The sequence below is a fragment of the Sinocyclocheilus rhinocerous genome, unplaced genomic scaffold, assembly GCF_001515625.1.
Source record: "Sinocyclocheilus rhinocerous isolate Xijiao unplaced genomic scaffold, SAMN03320098_v1.1 scaffold1539, whole genome shotgun sequence".
NCBI classification, from domain to species: domain Eukaryota; kingdom Metazoa; phylum Chordata; class Actinopteri; order Cypriniformes; family Cyprinidae; genus Sinocyclocheilus; species Sinocyclocheilus rhinocerous.
The window spans coordinates 211495-234831 of record NW_015662173.1 but is presented as its reverse complement, the minus strand read 5'-3'; the positions used below and the strand labels follow the sequence as shown (position 1 = coordinate 234831).

General features: G+C 39.6%; 2 protein-coding genes across 2 annotated transcripts in view; one reads left to right on the top strand and one right to left on the bottom strand.

Moving 5' to 3' along the window:
• LOC107727889 (neuroendocrine convertase 2-like) overlaps positions 1-17184 on the top strand; it is a 69757-nt gene extending 52573 nt beyond the window's left edge. Inside the window, exons 11-12 of the mRNA XM_016537926.1 lie at positions 4410-4637; positions 15755-17184. Of these exons, the coding sequence (XP_016393412.1) occupies positions 4410-4637; positions 15755-16244 (718 nt within the window). The 3' untranslated portion in view covers positions 16245-17184. The remainder of the gene's footprint in view (positions 1-4409; positions 4638-15754) is intronic.
• A 1813-nt stretch (positions 17185-18997) lies between these two features.
• Positions 18998-23337, bottom strand: part of LOC107727893 (filensin-like) — a 34421-nt gene continuing 30081 nt past the window's right edge. Inside the window, exon 8 of the mRNA XM_016537930.1 lies at positions 18998-20861. Within this exon, the coding sequence (XP_016393416.1) occupies positions 19930-20861 (932 nt within the window). The 3' untranslated portion in view covers positions 18998-19929. The remainder of the gene's footprint in view (positions 20862-23337) is intronic.

The following is a 23337-nucleotide window of genomic DNA, read 5'->3' as shown; positions in this document are numbered from 1 at the left end:
AATATCAGTGGTGGACGAAGTACACAAATCATGAACTTGAGTAAAAGTACAGATCCGTATTATAAAATATTACTCCAGTAAAAGTAAAAGTACTCAGTTTTCAATTTTACTCGAGTGAAAGTACAAAAGTACTTGATTTTTTATGTACTTAAGTAAAAAGTACCGATAGATGAATGTTTATTTTGCAGTTTTACATAGGCTACTTTTATATTAGCATATATATTTTTTTATAATCCTACTGCTCAAAATACCTGGGATTTTCCCAAAATAACCAATAAGGAAATAATGAATATAATAAGGAAAATATAATAATATTTTCATAATGATTTTTTTCTTCTCAAACCTTGTCTGTGCTGTAAAAACACCCCTGGCCAAATGCCCCCAGAGGGCATCACTTCCCACTTTGATAATTACTGTAGTTACCATGTTCTGAACATCACATCCTTTCTTTTTCCCTCAGATGTAATCTATCTAGGTGGTTGAATAAAAATATTTGGAATATATTTTTTTTTAAATTACCTCAATTTAGCACCAGCAAGCTTGTTAGCTAGACAGTTAACATCAGTTAACATTGACTTATTTTCAGCATGGTTATGAATAAACATTTATATTTGTCTACTCGGCTAGTTGATCCAGATACATAGTAACGTAGGCTATGTGTGCTGACAAACAATATAAAAACAGACGTGATATATTATAAGGAGTAACGATACGTTTTATGAAATGTAGTGAAGTAAAAAGTACGATCTTATGCTTTGGAATGTAGTGAAGTAAAAGTAAAAGTTACTCAAAATAAAACTACTCCAGTAAAGTACAGATACTTGAAAAATGTGCTTAAGTACAGTAACGAAGTAAAGCTACTCCGTTCCTGTCCACCACTGGAAGCTCAAGACTCGATATTTCATGTCAAGGGGATCCACACTGACTGAAATAAATATACAAAGAGCTATGACTAGTGCCGTCAATCGATAAAAAAAAAAAACGAATTAATCGCACATTTTTTTTCTGAAATTAATTGTGATTAATCCCACCTAACATTAAAGTTTTTAAATACATTTTTATATTGAATTAATTTCACATTCAATCCCCAAATTAATGTAGATGCAACACAAAGACAGTATGTTTTAAATATTTGTTTAATGGCATATTTTTTATGACTGAAGGTGAGTATCTCTGATATCAATACTATTGATGTTTCTAGGAAATTTTTCCTAATATGTAACCATTGACTATAGCCATTCAACATTACAGTATAATTGAGAGCTGTCAATTTTAACAATGATTAGACTTTAAAAAAATAACAATCTTCACATAATCCCATTATAATAAATGTCATATTTATCTGTGCCCTTCAGCAAGTAGGAAATATACAGAAATGGAATAAAGTTATCAAACACTAAATTCTAAATTAAATATAGATGAATCCTTCAATTTACAAAAATTATTGATTTCCTCTTTTTTTCTTTTGTTGAAAAAAGAAGAGGCATCACAGCAGCTGGTTTTTAGATTATTTGGCTGCTATTACTTTAAGAGCTGCCGCTGCTGAACTTCATGCAGGTTTGACTCGCAACTGTCGCTGAGGCAAAAAGTCTCTCGTTTGATGTGCTCTTAAAGATGTTCTGCATCTAAATAAATGCAGTTCTTATCAAGAAAAAAAACAAAAAAACAAGCAGCAGTTGTGAGTAGGGTGGCCAATGCTAGCCCCATCCCTGCGTTAAAATATTTTAATGCTGTTAAACTAGAAAAATGAATTGCCTGCATTAACACGCTAATTTTGACATCACTAGCTATGACTATTTCTTTTAAAGGGGTCATATTGTATTGTTTTCTTATTATTATTACTTCATTATAAAATGTACCACATAAACACACACACCAACATTAGCACCTTGTTGTAAATAATCTTGCCATGTGGTTTCCTAACAAGCCTATGCAGGGATGCAGTTTTCTGAAGCCGGGAGTAGTGCATTGATTGGCAAAATTCTCTGACTTTTATTGATTTTTATTGTTATTTAAATACAAGCATGACAGCAAATGCAAGTCACAGAACTTTCCCTACACACTCTCCATTATATTATCAGTTTTATAAATTCATATAAGTTTGAACCTAAAATGTTGATGGAAAAGTCAGTGTACATGTTATGCATCACTACCAAATCAAAACACCCAAATGTAATACCAGTTTCAACTCAAAGTGACCATAAGATCAAACAAAAGAAAATACTTTTTAACTCAAGGCAAAATGCAAAAAAAAAAAAAATATGTAAATCCTAATTAATAATAATAATAATTATAATAATGATTCTTTACATTTCTATAGTGCTTTTCTGGGTACTCAAAGCGCTTAAATTAGATACAAGCCCTAAATGTGCAACAAACAGACTGAGATTAAGAACAGTTTACAAGTACAAATGAAGAAGGACAGTCACACAGTCAGAAGAGCATGATCTCGAGGTGGAGGAACAGACAGTGATCTCAACAGCAACCGTGTTCATTACACTTGATTGAGAAAGCTTTGTAAGGAGCGACTGGTGGGGAAAAGGCCGTTTTGCCACATCATTTCTGCGTCCGTTCACACATTTCAGTAGGATGTTACGGTGTCAGGACTGGTGTTAATAACTGTTGACATGGCCTTCCCTGTGTAAAGTCTTTGTGTTTGCTCAGTACTAAATAATGATGTAGGTGGCGAGTGAGCAGGTCTCTTTGTTCAGCCAAATGTAAATACACATTGTAAATGGCAGCTTATTTGCATGTGTTTGTATATTTCAGCAGTACTCAGAGGAGTGTAGTGCAGTATGGCTCAGGGCTGGACTGGAACAAAAAATCAGCCTTGGCATTTTCGGTCCAAGCGGCCCACTATGATCAGAACCGACTGCCGTTTTTTGTTTTTTTTCTTTAACCAAAAGAGAAGAAAGAATGAAAGAGTAAATGAACAAGATTTGCAGCCATTTGAAATTAGAGGCCACCACTGCATTTTAATCACAATCCAATCAAAGATGCATGAGTAGTTACTTTTTATTTAAATTATATTGTATCATTTCAAAATTGTCAAAGTATGCTAAAAATGCCAATTCATCCTCTGCCAGTAGGTGGCGTTTGTGCAACAGTCACAATACAGCGTTTCCTTGGTCATCGCTGTAAACAAAGCAGAGGTATGCTTATTAACACTACATTAATAAGCATTATATGGAGGTGAGATGAAAAGAAAATGCCATCAAAACTTTTCTGACGACAGTCAGTTCCCTTCAGAGATACATTCATATGAACTCCCACCCCCAGTATAGTATTTAGGGTTTTCTTTGAATATTTCAAGCATCGTGAACAGTGAGCTTGCTGTGCTTTCTCTGCTAGCGCGTTGATTCTCGTGTCCTGCCTCTGGCCTGTTTATAGACTTTGCAATACTTCCCAATATTTCCAGGGTTGAAGCAATACAATGCAACCCAATGGGCAGCTGTCCCTGCATGATTGCCAGATTACCAGTCCAGTCCTGATATGGCTGGGAGTTTAAAGTACACTGTAAGTACACAGTTACATACCAACAAAATAATCCATTACCACACAGAAATCACTTAACCCAACAACTAGATGAAAACTGCAACAATAACACAACATTAAGTTACATTAAGTCCATCGGTGCATGGTTCATGTTTTTAATATCAAAATGTCATAGCTGGATCTTCCAGTGAAATGACAGACTTCTCTTTAATGACGCAAACAGAACTTCTCCAATCATTTAGTGCTCTTAAACTCCGCCTCTGTTTTTGAGAGCCACACCCACATCTCAACATCCAATCAACAACCGATGCACAGAATCAAGTCCTCACCTTGCATTTTTTTCTTTTTTGATCATCTGTTACTCTCAGACTATACGAAAGAAAAGAGCTGTCGCTGCTTCCGCAGCTTGATCCGGCTTTTCTCACTCTTCGTTTTAGTTGTCTTGATTTGACTTGAGACTTCTGAGCTTCTGTCCATGTATCAGAGTTCACCATAAAAGCAATACTGAAGACCTCCAAGCCATTTTCCTACAATCGCTAAGGGTTCCAGTATTCCAGAGAGCTGTGTATTAATAAAATATAAACCTCATGCCTCATATATGAGTTTAGTCTTACTGTCTTATCTCTAGAATCAATGGTCCCAGTAGTCTGCATCCGCTTCCCCTAGCGCTCTGTGCAAATTGCTCTTGAGAAACCATATGCAACTGTAAGGGTTTTGTTCTTGCATTGCTATGTGCTCTTTGCAGGAAGTCATTCACTCAATAAAGCACATTTTATATTGAATGGATATGATAACTATTAGAATTGGGAGCTTGAAGGAGGCTTGAATGATTCAAGTTTATGACAAACAGCAGTCATGCTAGTGATTTTCTTTCCTGGGCTTGACTTTATTTCCTTCATTGTGTTTGTCTGCAGTCCGAACCTGACATGGAGGGACCTGCAGCACCTGACGGTCCTCACCTCTAAGAGGAACAAGCTGCATGACGAGGTGCACCAGTGGAGGAGGAACGGTGTGGGCCTGGAGTTCAACCATCTGTTCGGATACGGCGTGCTGGATGCCGGAGGAATGGTCAAACTGGCCCGGGAGTGGAAGACCGTCCCGGAACGATTCCACTGTGTGGCTGGATCCGTGCAGGAGATACAGTGAGTACAGAAAACACTTCAGAAAAACAACCACTGCAACTGTACAGAAACGCTGCTGCAACCATTTCACTGCAGCAGTCCGACAGTAATATTTCTGTATGAACAGGATGTTGGAGACAAATGTGGAGTGTGACTTAATGGATCGTTAGATCCATCAGAAATTGACTCACTTTTGCATTCGCTTAACTTCCAGTGCAGCGCAGTGTATAGAAATTGTAAGAATATTAAGCACAAAATTAAATCTTGAGGAAGTTATACACAACAGGACAAAGCGATATGATCCACTTTCACATTAAAGGTATTTAAAGCTTCTGGAACTACTAAAAGTTTATGGTTTAAATATAATACGCTAAAATGTTAAGTTTACTGTGGCTAATGAAGTATACAATGTATTATATTTTTTGACCAACAGTTACATGACAGGAAGAGTTTTTTGAGATTTTTAGCAGAAGCACAAATGCAGTCGGTGTTCATAGAGTCAATTGACTGGATTGTGAGCAGTGCATATTTTTACCAGAATGAAGTCAAATGGTTGAAAAATGAAAGGTACTTGTGACGTCAACTGAAAAGAAAAACCATTGCAAGGTCACAAAGTCAGAGCAAGTAATTAGTGATCTGCTATTTAAGCTTCTTATTATTAAGTTGGCTTGAAAAGGCCAACTTACTGAAATGCTATTTAAACTTATTAGTATTGTTCTTACTAAAAACGTTGACTCTAACTCCTCCTACAGCTTTAACTCTACGAACTCCAAACTCAGCCCAGCTCTTCAGACTGATCTGAAGTTAGTTGCTATATCTTTTCTAACTGATCCGACTTAATATCTAATATTTCTATCTATCTATCTATCTATCTGTTACGGGGCTGACGAGACGTGAGACGTGCGGATCCATGTGGCATGCTAGCAACATGCTAATCATGCTAGAAACAGGCTACAGACATGCTAGTAACTTGCTAATTATGCTAGAAACATGCTAATCACTTGCTAATCATGTTGGCAACATGCTAGTAGCATGATAATCATGCTAGCATCATGCTAGTAACTTGCTAATTATGCTAGAAACATGCTAGTCACTTGCTAATCATGCTGGCAACATGCTAGTAGCATGATAATCATGCTAGCATCATGCTAGTAACATGCTAATAATGCTAGAAACATGCTACCGACATGCTAGTAACTTGCTAATCATGCTAGCAACATGCTAATAGCATGCTAATCATGCTAGTAACTGGCTAATCATGGTAACAACATGCTAGTAACAGGCTAATCATGCTAGAAACATGCTAGTGACATGCTAGTAACTAAGACTATGAAACTTCAAGTTGGCTCCGTAACGTAGCTATCACAACTAGCGATATGCACATACAATATTCAGCAGTTTGAAAGGGATCTGAGTGAGTGTTATATAGTGAATGTGTGACTGGTTACAGCTGTGTGCAATCAGTGCAATGGATGATGGGATATGTAGTCCGGGATGACATGCAACAGTTTGTGTAGTGCGAGAGTCAATGTAATGGAAGGGTGACCTCTGGTGAATTGAAGTTCATAGACCGGATTTGTGACACTATCTATCTATCTGTCTATCTGTCTGTCTGTCTGTCTGTCTATCTATCTATATATATCTATCTATCTATCTGTCTGTCTGTCTGTCTGCCCTAGCGACATGCTAATCATGTTAGAAACATATGCTGCGTTCACGCCATATCGTAATTACCGTAATTTCGAGACAGAGCCTGCGGTGGTCAGGTGGTACAGCGGTCACGTGGACGCTTTTTACAACAACATGCTAGTAACAGGCTAATCATGCTAGAAACATGCTAGTGACATGCTAGTAACTTGTTAATAATGCTAACAACATGCTACCGACATGCTAGTAACTTGCTAATAATGCTAGCAACATGATAGTAGCATGCTAATCATGCTAGCAACATGCTAATAAAATGCTAATCATGCTAGTAACTTGCTAATCATGGTAACAACATGCTAGCAACATGCTAGTAACAGGCTAATCATGCTAGAAACAAGCAAGTGACATGCTAGAAACTTGTTAAACATGCTAGCAACATGCTAGTTACTTGCTAATCATGCTAATAACATGCTAATCATGCTAGAAACATGCTAGTGACATACTAGTAACATTTGCTAACCATGCTAACGACATGCTAGTCACTTGCTAGTCCTGCTAGCAACATGCTAGTTACTTGGTAATCATGCTAACAACATACTAGTTACTTGTTAATCATGCTAGCAACATGCTAGTAACTTGCTAATCATGCTAGCGACATGCAAGTTACTTGTTAATAATGTTAACAACATGCTAGTTACTTGCTAATCATGCCAGCAATATGCTAGTAACAGGCCAATCATGTTAAAACATGTTAAACATGCTGGAAACATGTTATCAGCATCTATCTATCTATCTATCTATCTATCTATCTGTCTGTCTGTCTGTCTGTCTGTCTGTCCTAGCGACATGCTAATCATGTTAGAAACATATGCTGCGTTCACGCCATATCGTAATTACCGTAATTTCGAGACAGAGCCTGCGTTGGTCAGGTGGTACAGCGGTCACGTGGACGCTTTTTACAAGTTGGAATCTCGTAATTATGGGCATTCTGTTATGGCGTGAACACACCTATATTAACAACATGCTAGTAGCATGCTAGCAACATGCTAATCATGCTAGAAACAGGCTACCGACATGCTAGTAACTTGCTAATTATGCTAGAAACATGCTAGTCACTTGCTAATCATGTTGGCAACATGCTAGTAGCATGATAATCATGCTAGCATCATGCTAGTAAAATGCTAATAATGCTAGAAACATGCTACCAACATGCTAGTAACTTGTTAATCATGCTAGCAACATGCTAGTAGCATGCTAATCATGATAGCAAAACATGCTAATAGCATGTTAATCATGCTAGTAACTTGCTAATCATCGTAACAACATGTTAACAACATGCTAGAAACATGCTAGTGACATGCTAGTAACTTGTTAATAATGTTAGCAACATGCTACCGACATGCTAGTAACTTGCTTATTATGCTAGCAACATGCTAGTAGCATGCTAATCATGCTAGCAACATGCTAATAACATGCTAAGCATGCTAGTAATTTGCTAATCATGTTAACAACATGCTAGCAACATGCTAGTAACAGGCTAATCATGCTAGAAACATGCAAGTGACATGCTAGTAACTTGTTAATCATGCTACCAACATGCTAGTTACTTGCTAATCATGCTAGTAACATGCTAATCATGCTAGAAACATGCTAGTGACATGCTAGTAACATTTGCTAACCATGCTAACGACATGCTAGTCACTTGCTATTCCTGCTAGTAACATGCTAGTTACTTGCTAATCATGCTAGCAACATGCTAGTAACTTGCTAATCATGCTAGCGACATGCAAGTTACTTGTTAATCATGCTAACAACATGCTAGTTACTTGCTAATCATGCTAGCAATATGCTAATCATGTTAAAACATGCTAAACATGCTAGAAACATGTTATCAGCATCTACTGTATCTAATCTATCTACATTTTCAAACTTCAGGCTTTTACAACTACTTTAAACTTTCAGGCTAGGCTTTCTCAAGCCAACCTAAAGTTTCTCTTGACAAACGTTTTTATCTATTTACATTTCAATAAGCGATTATGGAGACAAACCTTTTAAAAACACACACTGATGGTTTGTAGGGAAAGTTACGTATTAATTATTCAAAAAATAAGCACTGTGACATCATATCCTGTTGGCCATATTCATTGTGGGGTCATAAATGTACATTTTAGAAACTATTTGTGGCATTGCCTGGTAATCATTATTATCCTACACTGAACAGAAGTGATTTTTCAAAGTTTTAAAGAAAATACTATTTCAGTCTTTCTATTTCAGCAATTTCATGTTTAGTTTAATGGAATAATTTCTCAAATAATTTCAAATTTTCTAAATTATGTTTGAATGGTGTTTCTAATTTAATAACATTATATAATACCTTTGACCTTTCACCTATGTTTACACTGGTTTTGAAAACTGATTTCTGTGCTATAGTGCCACCAATCTCGCTCTTTTGTGCAACAGCAAAGTGATCTAAAGTTTAAATCAGTCCCACTTTATATTAAGTGGCCTTAACTACTACGTACTTACATTTAAAAAATAAGTACAATGTACTTATTGTGTTCATTTTGTATTGCAAAGCACTACTACTGCTATTGAGGTGGGATGCAGGTAAGGTTGGGGACAGGTTTGGTGGTATGGGTAGGTTTAAGAGTGGGTTAAGATGTAAAGGATGGGTCAACAGTGTAATTATAAATGTAATTACAGAAATTAATTACAGATGCAATTATATGCATGCATTTTTTTAAATACAAGTACAATGTGCATTGTACCAAATGATTAATTTAAATGTAAGTACATAGTAGTTAAGGCCATTTAATATATAGTGGGACCATATTTGACATGCGGGTGGAAAAAAAAAAAAATCTCGCTTTGTTGCACGGCGATTGATTGCTCCCGGTGTGAATGGCTCCATAGGGATCTATAGTTTTTATGCAAGAATGTCATTGCGTTGTACATTCACATCACTAAACCACGCTCAGTGTGAAAGGCCCTGGAGTGCCTAAAACACAAGCTACAGCCATCATACACACGTGATGCATATCAAAACAGAGGGGAAAAATTAATACAGCTTTGATTTCAGAATTCATACTGGTGTTAAATATTATTTTGCCTCTGTTTTGATATGCATTACCTGTGTGTGATTGTGGTGTTATCCGGCCGCTCTGACCCCCTCTGTGCTCTGTGTGAAGACATATTGCATGTGTCGCCCTCCTGACTCTCCACACTCACTCTGCTGCTCTCGGCCGCTCGTTCTCACATCTGCTATAATTAGTGCTCTCCCACTCACTGCTGGGCACTGCATGCTATGGCAACAGCCGCAATTACGCCGAGTGTGTGTGTGTGTGTGTGCGCACTCTTGTTTGTGTAGGTGTCCTTGTCAAAACCTCCATCGACAGTGTCAGCCCTCGTATCATACCTCACACAGGGTTGGTGGGAGTTCTGACGAGGCACAATTCATGAACAGCAATTAAGCAGCGGCGCAGGAGAGATGTGAGTGAAGTGTAATGAGTGGAAGCAGTGAGATGAGACTCCTATCCACACGTACTAATGAATGCCTCCACGCAGACATGAAACTAACTGCAGAACACATCACAAGTGTCACTGTCGTCAGGACAAATCAAGGTTTAATTGATTTCGCAGGAGTTCCCTGAATCTGTGACTGTCTGAGCCATTATTCAGGATTCAGCCAACCTTCTCACCTACATGTGATAAAGAGTACATGATCGTTTCTGTACCTTTTCAATGACATTACAGTACTTTTTTTAACTATGTATGCTAAAAAAAAAAAGTTAATTTTTTTTCAAAAATATGCTTTTTATATATACACTACCATTCAAAAGTTTGGGATCAGTAAGATTTGTAATGTTTTTTTTTTGTTGTTGTTTTTTTTTATGAAGTTTCTTATGCTCATCAAGACTGTATTCATTTGATCAAAAATACAGAAAAGACTGTAATTTTCTGAAATATTATTGCAATTTAAAATAATAGTTTTTATTTTAATATACTTTAAAATATAATTTGTTCCTGTAAAGCAAAGCTGTATTTTCTCCTGTCTTCTGTGTCACATGATCCTTCAGAAATCATTCTAATATACTGATTTATAATCAATGTTGTAAACGGTTGTGCTGCTTCATTTTTTTTTTTTTGGAACATGTGATACTTTTTTCAGGATTCTTTGATAAATAACAAGTTAAAAAGAACAGTGTTTATTCAAAATATATATATTGTGTTATATGCACTAGCGTTAAAAAGTTTGCGGTCAGTACATTTTTTCTTTCTTTTTTTTTTAAAGTAATGAGTACTTTTATTCAGCAAGGATGTCTTAAATCGATAAAAAGGGATAGTAAAGACTTCTTTATTCTTCTTTATTTTTAACTTCTTATTCATCAAAGAATCCTAAAAAAAGTATCTGTCAGTCTCTGTTCCGTGTTTTGTGTTTCCATGCCCATATTTGGTCCTTCCTGTTCCTGTCCTAATTGTTTCCAATGTGTTCCAGGTGTGTCTAATTATCATCCTCGTTTCCCTGTGTATTTAAGTTCGAGTCTGTGCAGTCTGTCTTTGTCCTGTATTGAACGTGCACTCTCATCCTACTCGTGAGTTCCTGTCTGTATGTGCTTTATTTGGATAAATAAAGGTCTGTTTCATGTTAATCCTCTTCGTCTCCGCGCTCCTTCGTCTCCTCGTCTCCACCACAGTAGGCAGTTGTGACAGAATACAGGACCCAAAAGAAGTAAGCGGCGCCCCCTCTCCCCGTTTTATTTCCGCTTTTGAAAGTCTTTAGTTTTTTCCCGTTTGTTTCTCCCGGCTGCATGGAATCCGCCGCACGCTCACTCCAGCCCGCCGGCCGCGCCGTTGTCAATCCTGCCGGCCGCCATTGACCCAAGCCCGTCGGTCACCGCAACGGCAAACCTGCCAGCCGCGCCTTTCACCCCGATCCTAGAGGGGAATCTGAGGAGAAGAATGCAGTTGGTTCTGGTCCCTAGGTCGCCGGCTGCTATGAAGTCAAACCCGCCGGCCGTGGCTTTCTCAGGCCCGCCGGCCACCATTGACCCAAGCCCGCCGGTCACCGCAACGGCAAGCCCACCAGCCGCGCCTTTCACCCCAAGCCTAGAGGGGAATCTGAGGAGGAGAAGGCGGTTGCTCAAGCCCACCAGCCGCGCCTTTCACCCCGAGCCTAGAGGGGAATCTGAGGAGGAGAAGGTGGTTGGTTCTGGTCCCTAGGCGCGCTCCAGTGTCGGCTCCAGCCCCAGAGCTCGCTCCAGTGTCGGCTCCAGCCCCTGAGTTCGCTCCAGTGCCAGCTCCTCGAAAGCGCCTTGCTGTGCCTGCTCCTCCAGAGCACCCTCCAGTGCCAGCTCCTCGAAAGCGCCTTGCTGTGCCTGCTCCTCCAGAGCCAGCTCCTCGTAAGTGCTTCCCAGTCCCCAAATCCAGCCCAGAGTGGGCTCCTGTTCCCCAGTTAAGCCCAGGAAGTGCTCCTGATCCCCAGTTAAGCGCAGGGAGGGCTCCTGATTCCTCGTTTAGCCCAGGGAGGGCTCCTGATTCCTCGTTAAGCCCAGGGAGGGCTCCTGATCCCCAGTTTAGCCCAGGAAGGGCTCCAGATCCCCAGTGAAGCCCAGGGAGGGCTCCAGATCCTCAGTTAAGCCCATGGAGAGCTCCAGTTCCCGAGGATAGCTCACGGAGGGCTCCAGTTCCTGAGGAATGCCCACAGAGGGCTCCAGTTCCCGAGGATAGCCCACGGAGGACTCCAGTTCCCGAGTATAGCCCACGGAGGTCTTCTGTCCCCGAGTTTAGCCGAGTGAAGGCTCCTGTCCCCGTGCTTAGCCCAAGGAGGGCTCCAGTCCCTGAATCCCCTCCAGAGCGCCCTCAAGTGCCCGCTCCTCCAGAGCGCCCCCCAGGATTCCTTTTTTTGGGGAGGGGGCCATATCCCCATGGCCGAGCCAGCTAATGCCACGGAGGAACCGCCATGGCCTCCTGATCCGCCATGGCCTCCTGAGTCTCCTGATCCGCCATGGCCTCCTGAGTCCCCTGATCCGCCATGGCTCCCTGAGCTCCCTGCTGTGCCATGGCTCCCGGAACTGCCGGCTCCACCATGGCCTCCCGAGCTCCCCTGCTCTGCCATGGCTCCCTGAGCCATTAAAACAGGAGCTCCTGTTCCTGTCCTAATTTTTTCCAATGTGTTCCAGGTGTGTCTAGTTATCATCCTCGTTTCCCTGTGTATTTAAGTTCGAGTCTGTGCAGTCTGTCTTTGTCCTGTATTGAACGTGAACCCTCGTCCTACTCGTGAGTTCCTGTCTGTATGTGCTTTATTTGGATAAATAAAGGTCTGTTTCATATTAATCCTCTTCGTCTCCGCGCTCCTTCGTCTCCTCGTCTCCACCACAGTAGGCAGTCGTGACAGTATCACAGGTTCTAAAAAATATGAAGCAGCACAACAGTTTCCAGCATTGATAATAAATCGGCATATTAGAATGATTTTTGAAGGATCATGTGACACTGACGACTGGAGTAATGATGCTGAAAATTCAGCACTGCATATTATATTTTAAAGTATATGAAAAAAAACAATATTAGGAATTGAAATAGGCTAATATTTCACAGTATTGTTTTTTTTTTCCTGTGTTTTTGATAAAATAAACTGTTGTTTGTGGAGATCTTGCTGATTCCAGTAGTTGTCACAGAGCTCACACAAAGCTATACAGAAAAAAACAAGCTATTCACAAGCAGCAAATGACACCCAGTGGCCCACCTTTTGTTCTAAACCCTAATTAAAATGAAAGCACGAGCTCACGTTCCTCCTTATTTGCTATCAATAACAGCATTCATGAATTTCAGTCCCACAGTGTCAACTCTCTCTTTTCTTTTAACTCTCGCTGGTTTCATGGCTCAGTTTGTCTCTCAGAGTTCCCTGTTCACTGATGTGTTATAAACGAAGCTGTTAATTACATTTACATAATATCAGGTCACTGCTGTTCAGGTAATCTAATTTTCATAAGTAAATCCAGATTTGGTACTCACACCCTATTTGTATTTTTCCTTAGCTTCATAGACCTCATTGTACTGTTTAGTGTTTTGTCTTCATAAATTTTTTACAGATAATAAGCGTAACGTTGCATACATTTGTTGCACATAAATTGTTATGAATTAACAGACAATGGTTTTCTGAATGAAATTGATTCTTCTTACATTTACAAATAACACCCATCACTATGGAGGCCATGGAATACAAAATAAACAAATTAGTTGCGAGATACAAATCCAGAATTGTGAGAAGCTCATAATTCAGAGAAAAAATTTGAGATAAACACGAAACTGTGATCTAAAAAAAAGAAAGAAAAAAAAGAATCTCACAATTCTGAGTTTACATTTCGCAATTCTGTTCCTGCATTCATGGTTTCTACCACGAAATAAAAAAAAAAGAAAAACAAGAAAGGTAGTTGTGACTTTTTATCTCACAATTTAGACTTTTCTTAGAATTGCAAGAAAAACATTTTGCCAGAAACCTGGTTAACATGAAAGTCTGTGCTTTTGACATTTAAGTGCTAAGTAGGCCAACGAATCTTACGTTTTCTTTGACGTTTCGCATGGCTCTTTTAATAACTGTTTTTCTCATCACATCCACACCCTTGTGTCCTCTTGTGTGGCCTTTGGATATTTCTATCAACTAGTTTCCTGGGAAACACTAGCCTCTCAAAGACTGACGCGCACACAAACACACCCACTAATCTGAGCACGTAATGGGCCAGGCTGGGAGACCTGCCTCTGATAATGCCACTTTACACTCGCTCGCTCCAGTCCTGCGCCGTTATCATCGCAGCAGCACAAAAACCGTCAGTAGAGGCGGGCCACAACAAAGCAGCCTTACGGAGGGGAAAAAAACCCATCATCTGGTCAAAGCAATTGTTGGCAGCAGGATGGTGCGCCATTGAAAATAGAGGAACATGTAATCACTTTTTTCCATATTTGGCCCAGTTTTGCTGCTTGTATTGAAATGGCACTAGCTCAGAATGGCAGAAGTGTGGGGTTGTTTCTGAAATGAAAACGCAAGCTTTGCATTAGAGCTCCAGCTTTTGCACACATGCTCATTTCAGTAATTATTTTATTTGACATTTCTGTAGCTGTAAGTGAAACACATTTGTCTGAGCCTGACGCCTGTACATTATGGCCAGAGAGCTCTTCACATTCATACTGGTTTATTAGCTAATCTCGCTGAATTAATATGAACTCTGTAAATGTCACCGGGAACAGATTCATCTCATCTAATGGTCGAGCTCACATAGACTTTTTTTCTGCACTGATTTAAGTCTGCAGAAGGGTTTAAAATCAGTGTGAAATATTAATTGACACTATATCTTTCTTAACCCTTGTGAAAAAGAAGTACGCTTTAGCATCCTAGTAGTACAGTTAAACATACTTCTGTCTCACAAGATAATGCATGTTTCTTGTGTTATTGTAAACAGTCTATTTAAAATGTCTGTCTTTGCATTGTTTTTATATTATTTTATGTGTGCTCTGCAACAGATTTCCTCTCCTTGTTAAACCCTCCTTATTTCTCTATGTAACAAACAAATTCCTAATGGATACAAACAAGTCCTATCCCACGTTTTTACTCATTCAGTATCCATTTACACTCTGAAATATGTCTGTTTCACATTTCACTGAGTGCTGAGAGTGCTGCACTCTTACTGATAGCTGAAAGCATCAAATCAAAACTAGATATTTTTTATATATAAAATGCATAACATAAGTATTGAAATGGAGACGTTTGTGAATGATTGCTGTTTGATTCCTACAAAAAAAATCTTCTCCACATGGCCTTTTCCCCCCCAAAGATCAGGATGTTATGCATATCTCCATTGCTCCGGAGAGGTGATTATGGAAGAACATGACACTTGTCTGGTTTGAGATGCCTAGAGCTCGCCTGAGGCTCATCCATGGATGTTTAGCATAAACATACAGTGCACCTAATAAAATATCATCTGTTGTCTGTATATGTGACCCTCGACCACAAAATCAGGTATACAGTTCAATTTTTGTGTTTATAAAGTGTTTATTCTTAAATACTTAAATAAACAAATACATTTAAATTTGGCCGAGATACAACTATTTGAAAATCTGGAATCTGAGGGTGCAAAAAAATCTAAATATTGAGAAAATCACCTATAAAGTTGTCCAAATGAAGTTCTTAGCAATGCATATTACTAATCAAAAATGAAGTTTTGATATATTTACGGTAGGAAATGTACAAAATATATTCATGGAACATGATCTTTACTTAATATCCTAATGATTTTTGGCATAAAATTAAAATCAATAATTTTGACCCATACAATGTATTGTTGGCTATTGCTACAAATATACCTGTGCTACTTGTGACTGCTTTTGTGCTCCAGGGTCACATATGAGTCAGTTAGACATCGTCGGTCGCAGCTTACACTTTTTTTTTCAGCAGTATTACATGCAAGATTTATAATATCTCGCTCTCTTTCTTTGTGCAGCAAAATACAGTCAGGCAGCAAACTGGTGCTGAGCGTCACGACCGATGCCTGCCAGGGCAAAGACAACTTTGTGCGCTATCTGGAGCATGTGCAGGCCGTCATCACCGTCAACGCCAGCCGCCGCGGAGACCTCAACATCAACATGACTTCACCGATGGGGACCAAGTCCATCCTGCTGAGCCGCCGACCCCGGGACGACGACTCCAAGGTGGGCTTCGACAAGTGGCCCTTCATGACCACCCACACGTGGGGCGAGGACCCTCGAGGAGCCTGGCTGCTGGAGGTGGGTTTCCAGGGCGAAGCCCCGCAGAGCGGCGTGCTGAAGGAGTGGACCCTCATGCTGCATGGAACACAGAGTGCCCCTTACATAGACCAAGTGGTGCGGGACTACCAGTCCAAACTGGCCATGTCCAAAAAAGAAGAGCTTGAGGAGGAATTAGGCGAAGCTGTGGAGAGAAGCTTGAAAAGCCTTTTGAGTAAAAGTAACTAGCCACGTGCATGAAAATATCCTCTCTGTATTAGCGTATATTCCTAGCCCGTTCTCTCTCGGCTTTCTCTTTTTTCTTGTGATTATTTGATGAATGTCTGACGTGATTCTCTCCTATTAAAGTGTATTCTCTGAATGATACAGCGGCCGCGAAAACCATTTCGACACTTAAGACGCGCTTGGAAACGTTTGAACATCATTGTGCCAAATATCACAGCAAGTGGCATTTACATTAATGAAAAACAGCACAAGCACACTGTATAAGCATACACTTTACAAAAAGACCTTTGTCAGGTTTCAATACAGTTCAAACATCTACTAAAAGTCATCTGGACAGCAGCTGGTGAAGTCATTGCAGCAGTACTTCAGAAAGTTAGTTCTGAGAAAACCTCTAGCATCATTTGTATAGATTTTGTGTTTAAATGCAGTGACATTCAGACTATAATGTGTGACTTGAGTGTCCAAATTCATTTTTTCGCACCGCTGTATGTCCCGGCGAGAAAATATTGCATCTTACTTTCGATGTTCCTTTTTTACACTATACAGAAATGTATATAAACCAAATATATCAATACTTTATTATGCTCTTGCTTACCCTGCTGTCCCCACCTCTGCTGTACAGTTTGTGACTGTAAATCATTTTGTGTGATTCTCCTTTAAAGTTTAGTCTCTTGCAAACAGAGCGGTGATATTTCTTTGTTTGTTTTTTTTTTTTTTTCTTTTTTGTGAGGAGAAGTTTTTTTTAATTTGTATTTTATGAAGAGATGAAATGCACATCATTCTACTGCTTATGGCCAAACAAAGCATATTTCATAGCATTGTCTATATATAATAAATCTATTTAGCTGTTTGTTAAAGCACCTGAGTGATTAAGACAGTAATTTACCAGCGGGTTGGGTGATGTGGGGTACAGTGGTTGAAAGTCTAACTTGCTAAACGTAAATCGATTTATTATAGCAAATAATTTCCAAGAAGATAACAGCTAGCAGTTTTACAATTTTAAACACAGCTCATCCAATCAGAATTATAAGTACATTAGGTACACATAAACAGGTACATTTATTGTTAATAATGGTAACACTTTACAATAAGGTGTCATTTGTTTACATTAATGTATTAACTAACATGAACGAACAATGAACAATTAATTTATTACACTATTTATTAAGCTTTGTTAATGTTAGTTAATAAAAATACAGTTGTTCATTGTTTGTTCATGTTAGTTCATAGTGCATTAAGTAAGGGATAATGTACATCCAGCCGGTTGTTATCTCAGATTATTACACGGCTCTGTGGAATACTTGATTCTGATTGGTCAATCACGCCATCCAGCGGTATGTTATTCCCAGATAACAACCGCCAAATTGAATAACACACCGCTCATCCGGGTACTACGAGTTATCTTGACCGGTACTACTTATATGCTTAATGAGTCACTCCGCTATCGTTGACTGTCTGGCGCCATCTTGTGACTGAAAACACTTAACCACCACGTGTTACAATGGAAGACTTAAGCATTAATTTCAACATATATGGTAAAAACAATTTTTTTTAGCCGTGTAATAAGCGGGATAATGTACATCCAGCCGGTTGTTATCTCGCCATCCAGCGGTATGTTATTCCCAGATAACAACCGCCAAATTGAATAACACACCGCTCATCCGGGTACTACGAGTTATCTTGACTGGTACTACTTATATGCTTAACGAGTCACTCCGCTATCGTTGACTGTCTGGCGCCATCTTGTGACTGAAAACACTTAACCACCACGAAAACAAAAGGACAACTTAAGCATTAATTTCAACATATATGGTAAAAACAATTTTTTTTAGCCGTGTAATAAGCGGGATAATGTACATCCAGCCGGTTGTTATCTCAGAATAAACCCCTTCAGGCTAATACAAGACCCCTCCGCTTCGGGGGTCAGAATTCGGCATAACACCAGAACAAGCCAGATCCAGATCCGGACCTGGAGCCTGCAACTCCGAAATCCAATCTGGCACCTCATCCTCCTCTCACGCCAATGAAAGATGGTCATGCTGACCTGTAGCATGCATATATTTCATGAAAATGCATGTATAATAATGATAAATTACTTTGTCCCCTTTAAATATAAAATTAGAATGAAAGTAGGACATTAGATATGCTTGTTATCCATGCCATATTTTGGAGGTTTTATTTCCATGGTAATAAACTACCTCTGTAAATTGGTTGATTGGTTGAACTGATTGTCATTAAAGTAATCGTCGCAAAAGACCGATATAACACGTTTAGGTGACTGATATCACCCTGTAGTTTGTTTTGCATATAATAAAACGATTTACAGCAAAGAAACGGCTTTATAGATTAAATAAAAGTCACAAACCTACATTTTACCCAAGAAATGCAAGTCGACGGCACTTAGAACTACTCTCACCTGAAGAGGATGCAAAATACCCACGCTTATTACAACCTCTGGGTTGTTGCAACTGTCCTGTCCCAGGAGCTGTGTTACACAAAACTACCCAAACACACACAAAAAAATGTTTGGGTTGGAAAAAAACAAAAACAAAACATGATGTTTAGAGTATATGTTCGCACTATAAAAGCAACTGATGCAAGCTGGCAATCGCTTCATTTGGTCCACCAATGTGATTGCGCAAATGCTTTGTTAACTCTCCCTCCTCTGATCACTTGCCGGATCGGTCACCCCGCTTTGTTCCAGGACCTCGCTATTTACAAATTAAGCACTACAGATTACACACAGAAAACACAAATTGAGATTTTTTGGTTTGATGTTTATTTGAGTCGGAGTTACACATCAAGACTGTGGTGGGCAATGCTGGTGTCTTAAATTGAACAAAATAGTAGCAAATAAAACTAAACATTTGCTTTGGTTTGACCTGAGGATAAGGGCGAGAGAGGGTGATACTCTATATGTTAATTGGGGTGGCTGTATGGCTCTATTCCACAACCTAGGGAACTGCCTACCTAGGCAGCATTTGAAGGTATCATAGGCGTACTCCCGATGATAAGGCTGTTCCAAAAGGTAGGCAGCTTTTGTTTCACTGCCTCCTACGATACCGAGACGTGGAAAAATTCTAAGGCAGCATTGCAAGTGTCTTTTGCAGAGAAGGCACTCCCAGGGTAAGAATATCCATCCAAGATGGCAGATGAAGCAAGAGAAAATGCAGAATATAAAACATAAAACTGAAAAATTTACCATTTGTATGCTCTCTCTTTTTATGATTATAAATTTATGAACATACTTCATTAGCTTAGCAACATGGTAACACCAAACTCTTTGGAAACCATTTGTTGAACAGAGATTCCCCTGTGCACTTTGTAAGTAGCTCTAGGTAGAATGTTCCAAATCAATCGCTTAAGAAGTTCAGTTTCAGTAAGGATGGTGCCCTAGAAGGCTCACTAGGTTTTGGAATAGAGTCTGTGAATCCAATTAAAACTGGCAGTTAATGTTTTCTGTGTCAAGGTTCTCAGTTACAAAATTTCTTTTTGTGTGAGGGGGGAATATGGGGCATTTAATTTTTGGCTTCCCAAGTTTTCAGACAGTAAAGGCCAAAGGCAATGGTGCAGTGGTGCAAGAAGTTAACAGCGCAGCACTAGGAATCTCGTCAACAGCAGGTAGGAGGCAAAACTGGAGCAGGTCCGAGGCAGAAATGGATAGAACGTGCGGAATGTTTGAAAGGTTTCAAGAGGATCTATCGGCGTGTTTCTTTCTGCTGGTCTTCTCAATCATGGTCTCCACCACTGTGGTTGTCTCTTCATAGCCCTTCACTTTTTTGTCATGTGAGAGCTTCTCCACCGACTCCACTACTTCTACCTTCTCGTAAGTCATGGAGTCAGGGGGGATGGAACCGGGCGATGGCATGGGTGGAGGGTGTTGGAAGCTGTTGGGATCGTCCGAGGTCTTGCCCTTGCCGCCACGTTGGGGTGAGGGCTGCCTGGGGCCTGGCGGAGGGCTGGGGCCTTTGTCGTCATGAGGGCCTGGCGGTGGGCTGGGGCTCGGTTCCGGTTCTTTCGTCTTTGGATGTGGCTCTCCATTTTTGGATTTTCCCCTCTCCCCATTACCACCCTCCTTCCTACCTCCATCGTCTTTTCCCATTTCTGGTTCTGAAGGTGTGGAAGGGGTTAAGGGTGTTGGTCCAGAAGGGGTGCTCGGGACAGGTGAAGGTGTACCTCTCCAGTATGGATCATAAGGCATCATGCCATCTTGGATTGTGACGTAGACGTGACTAGCAGAAGGGGTGGTTGAAAAGAAGCAGGGGTCCAGGTAGCTAGAGTCGCCTGTCACTAGTACATAGCGTCCCCTGGTGAAGAAGTCAGCGATCGGCTCTGGCCTCTGTACCCGCCTCATGCGGTCGCGTATGATGTTACAGAGCGTGTCAAAGGCTTTGCTGATCTGGGCACCATCAGGCACATCCTCACGAGGAACATGCTCCTCGCTTCCCACCCCCTGCTCCTCCATCAGTCCTTTCTCGTCCTCTTCAAATTCTTCGGCTGGCTTATCCTCAAGTCGACTAGCTCCTTTGGATGTGATCTCTTTCTTTTTAAACACTTTCTTAGCCAAGTACTTCTGACGAGGTTTTACGTTGGTGATGTCTTGGATGACTTGGGTGATATCTAAAAAGCAGATAACAGACAAGCTTTTAAAGAAATGTGGGCATAGCATTGTTGTGTTGTAAATAAAGAATTTCAGCAAATGCATATGTAAGACTTTCCAAAATATGCTCTGGCCAAGGCATGAAACATACTCTAAAATGATTGACACTGCAAAAATATGAAGTGTAGCTACAAAGCATGCATTATATTCTCAACTGCCTAAATGCTAAAAGGCATTCATGTAAACTTCTACAGCCAATTTTTGGCACAGATATTTGCAGTTAATTCTGTAGGTTTGTTACCACTGTGGCACAGAGTGCTCACAAGTATGCTCAATGTGTGGACTATGTGCTTGCAATGCACTGATGAAATGTAATTTCCTGAAACTGGCTTTTGTAAGTCAAGGGGTGTTCTCAGCCACAAATTTCACACCCATGAACCGCCCACTCTCCTATCACTGAATGTCGGGCCCTGTCCCAAATGGCACACTTCATGTAAACTGGCATAGGGTGTCCATTCATCATTTTAGAGTTCAGAAGTGTGCTTGTGAGTGCCCCCTTTGCGGCTGGTTGTTATGTGCCCTTGATGTGCACTTCTGCCGAAACTGCAATGAGGCAAGTTTGCAACACTACATCACCACAGTGCAGACTCAGAGGAAGACCGCAAGGGTTTGGTGTGCCATTTGGGACAGGGCCTCAGATGCATACAGCACACTAAACATAAGGCAGAACTCTAAATCAAACTGGCTGACTTCTATAGGTGCTCCAGGAACCCACTGTGCGGCAAACTTTACGGTCCAGCAGGAAACAAAAGCTGTGTTTACAAGTTCCAGGACTGCAGCAATGAGAGCTTCAGAGGAGCAACTAAATGCTGCATTTAAAAAGTTTGTGAAGTTCACAACTCTTTAAAAGACATTGAAATGTTTTGTTTGAGGTACTTTCATTTAAATTTAAAAGACATGTTTACATTTACCCAAGGTATACAGGAAAAGTATAATTTTCCAAGCTTGGCCGACCCTTTGGATTCCCAAGTGATTTCATTTAACTAGTCCTCTCACATCTATAATGGAAGATCAGGTGAAGCACCTCAATGAGAAGCAAATATCTTCGGCATATGCAGGTAAACAAGAAAGTACTGACAGTCTATACAGCTTGCCAGTCTATCATTATTTATTATTTTATACTCTGCCTTATGGCAACAGACAAAGTCTGGCTACATTAGACCTTTACAGTGAACTAACGGGATGGAAATTGATATTGATGACATAGGGCAAATCTCTACTTCATTACCAATATTTACACAACATCTTTTGTTTTAAAAAATTCATTAGAGGAAGGAAACATGTTAGAAACATATGAAATATTTCTAAACGAACTGGCTTTTTTCTATTTTAGAACATTAATATATATATATATATATATATATATATATTAGGGGTGTAGCGGTTCGCAAAAATCACGGTTCGGTTCAATACGATACAGTGGTGTCACGGTTCGGTACGTTTTCGATACAGCAAAAAGAAAGAAATGCCAGAGAAATTTCCTTGATTTTTACAATTTTTTTAATTTATTAAAACAAATTTTTTACTCCGAACAATGATGGAGCTATACTTGACCCATCTTCTGGGGTGTCTTCTTAGCAGCATATAAAACAAAAACAGCTCCGGTTTGAAGTATTCCAGCTGATGTAGCCTATTGTCATGTAGCAGATTAATCTTTTCCAACAAGTTTAAATTGATTTTTACCTTTTATGGGCATTTTTTACCTTTATAAAGTCTTTTTTTGTTTTATGTGCATCACCTTTTGAGTCTTTTTTCTCTCTTTCATTTAATAAGCCAATAAGACATTTGGGCTGTTGCCAAGCAAATGGAGTCAGTATTGACAAAATTAATCTTTGTAATGCAGAGGAAACACAGAAGTTGCATCTGAATGGCATTTAGATGCTTTCACACACTGTTTAATGCAGCTCAGAGGGACATGTAATGCTTTAACCTGCAGTTACAAATGCATAAATAATGTTTTGATATTTTAAACATTAAACGTTGACAACTGATGTTTGAAATTAATTAAAACACTTAAAAGATCATCTTGTTTATTGAACTGTTGTAAAAATCATTTGTAATCATGCTGATATTTGGAGAGAGAAAAAAACGGCACTATTCGTGTGATATTGATTAACTATATGAAGTTATGTAAATATATAAATTTTCTGTCCCCATATCTTGAATTTTGTGATCATTCTAAATGCATTTTAATAGACTGAATTATGCAGTGAAAGAACGCACTCTCTATGCGCATGTGCACTAATCTAACCTAATAGAATAATATGCTGTAATAGGATTATTCCAACGAATCGTTCGGTTTGTAATGCATACCGAACCGAAAGCCTCGTACCGAACCGTTCAATATGAATATGTGTATCGTTACACCCCTAATATATATGTATATACTGTATATACAGTATATATATATATACTGTATATATGCAGTATATATAT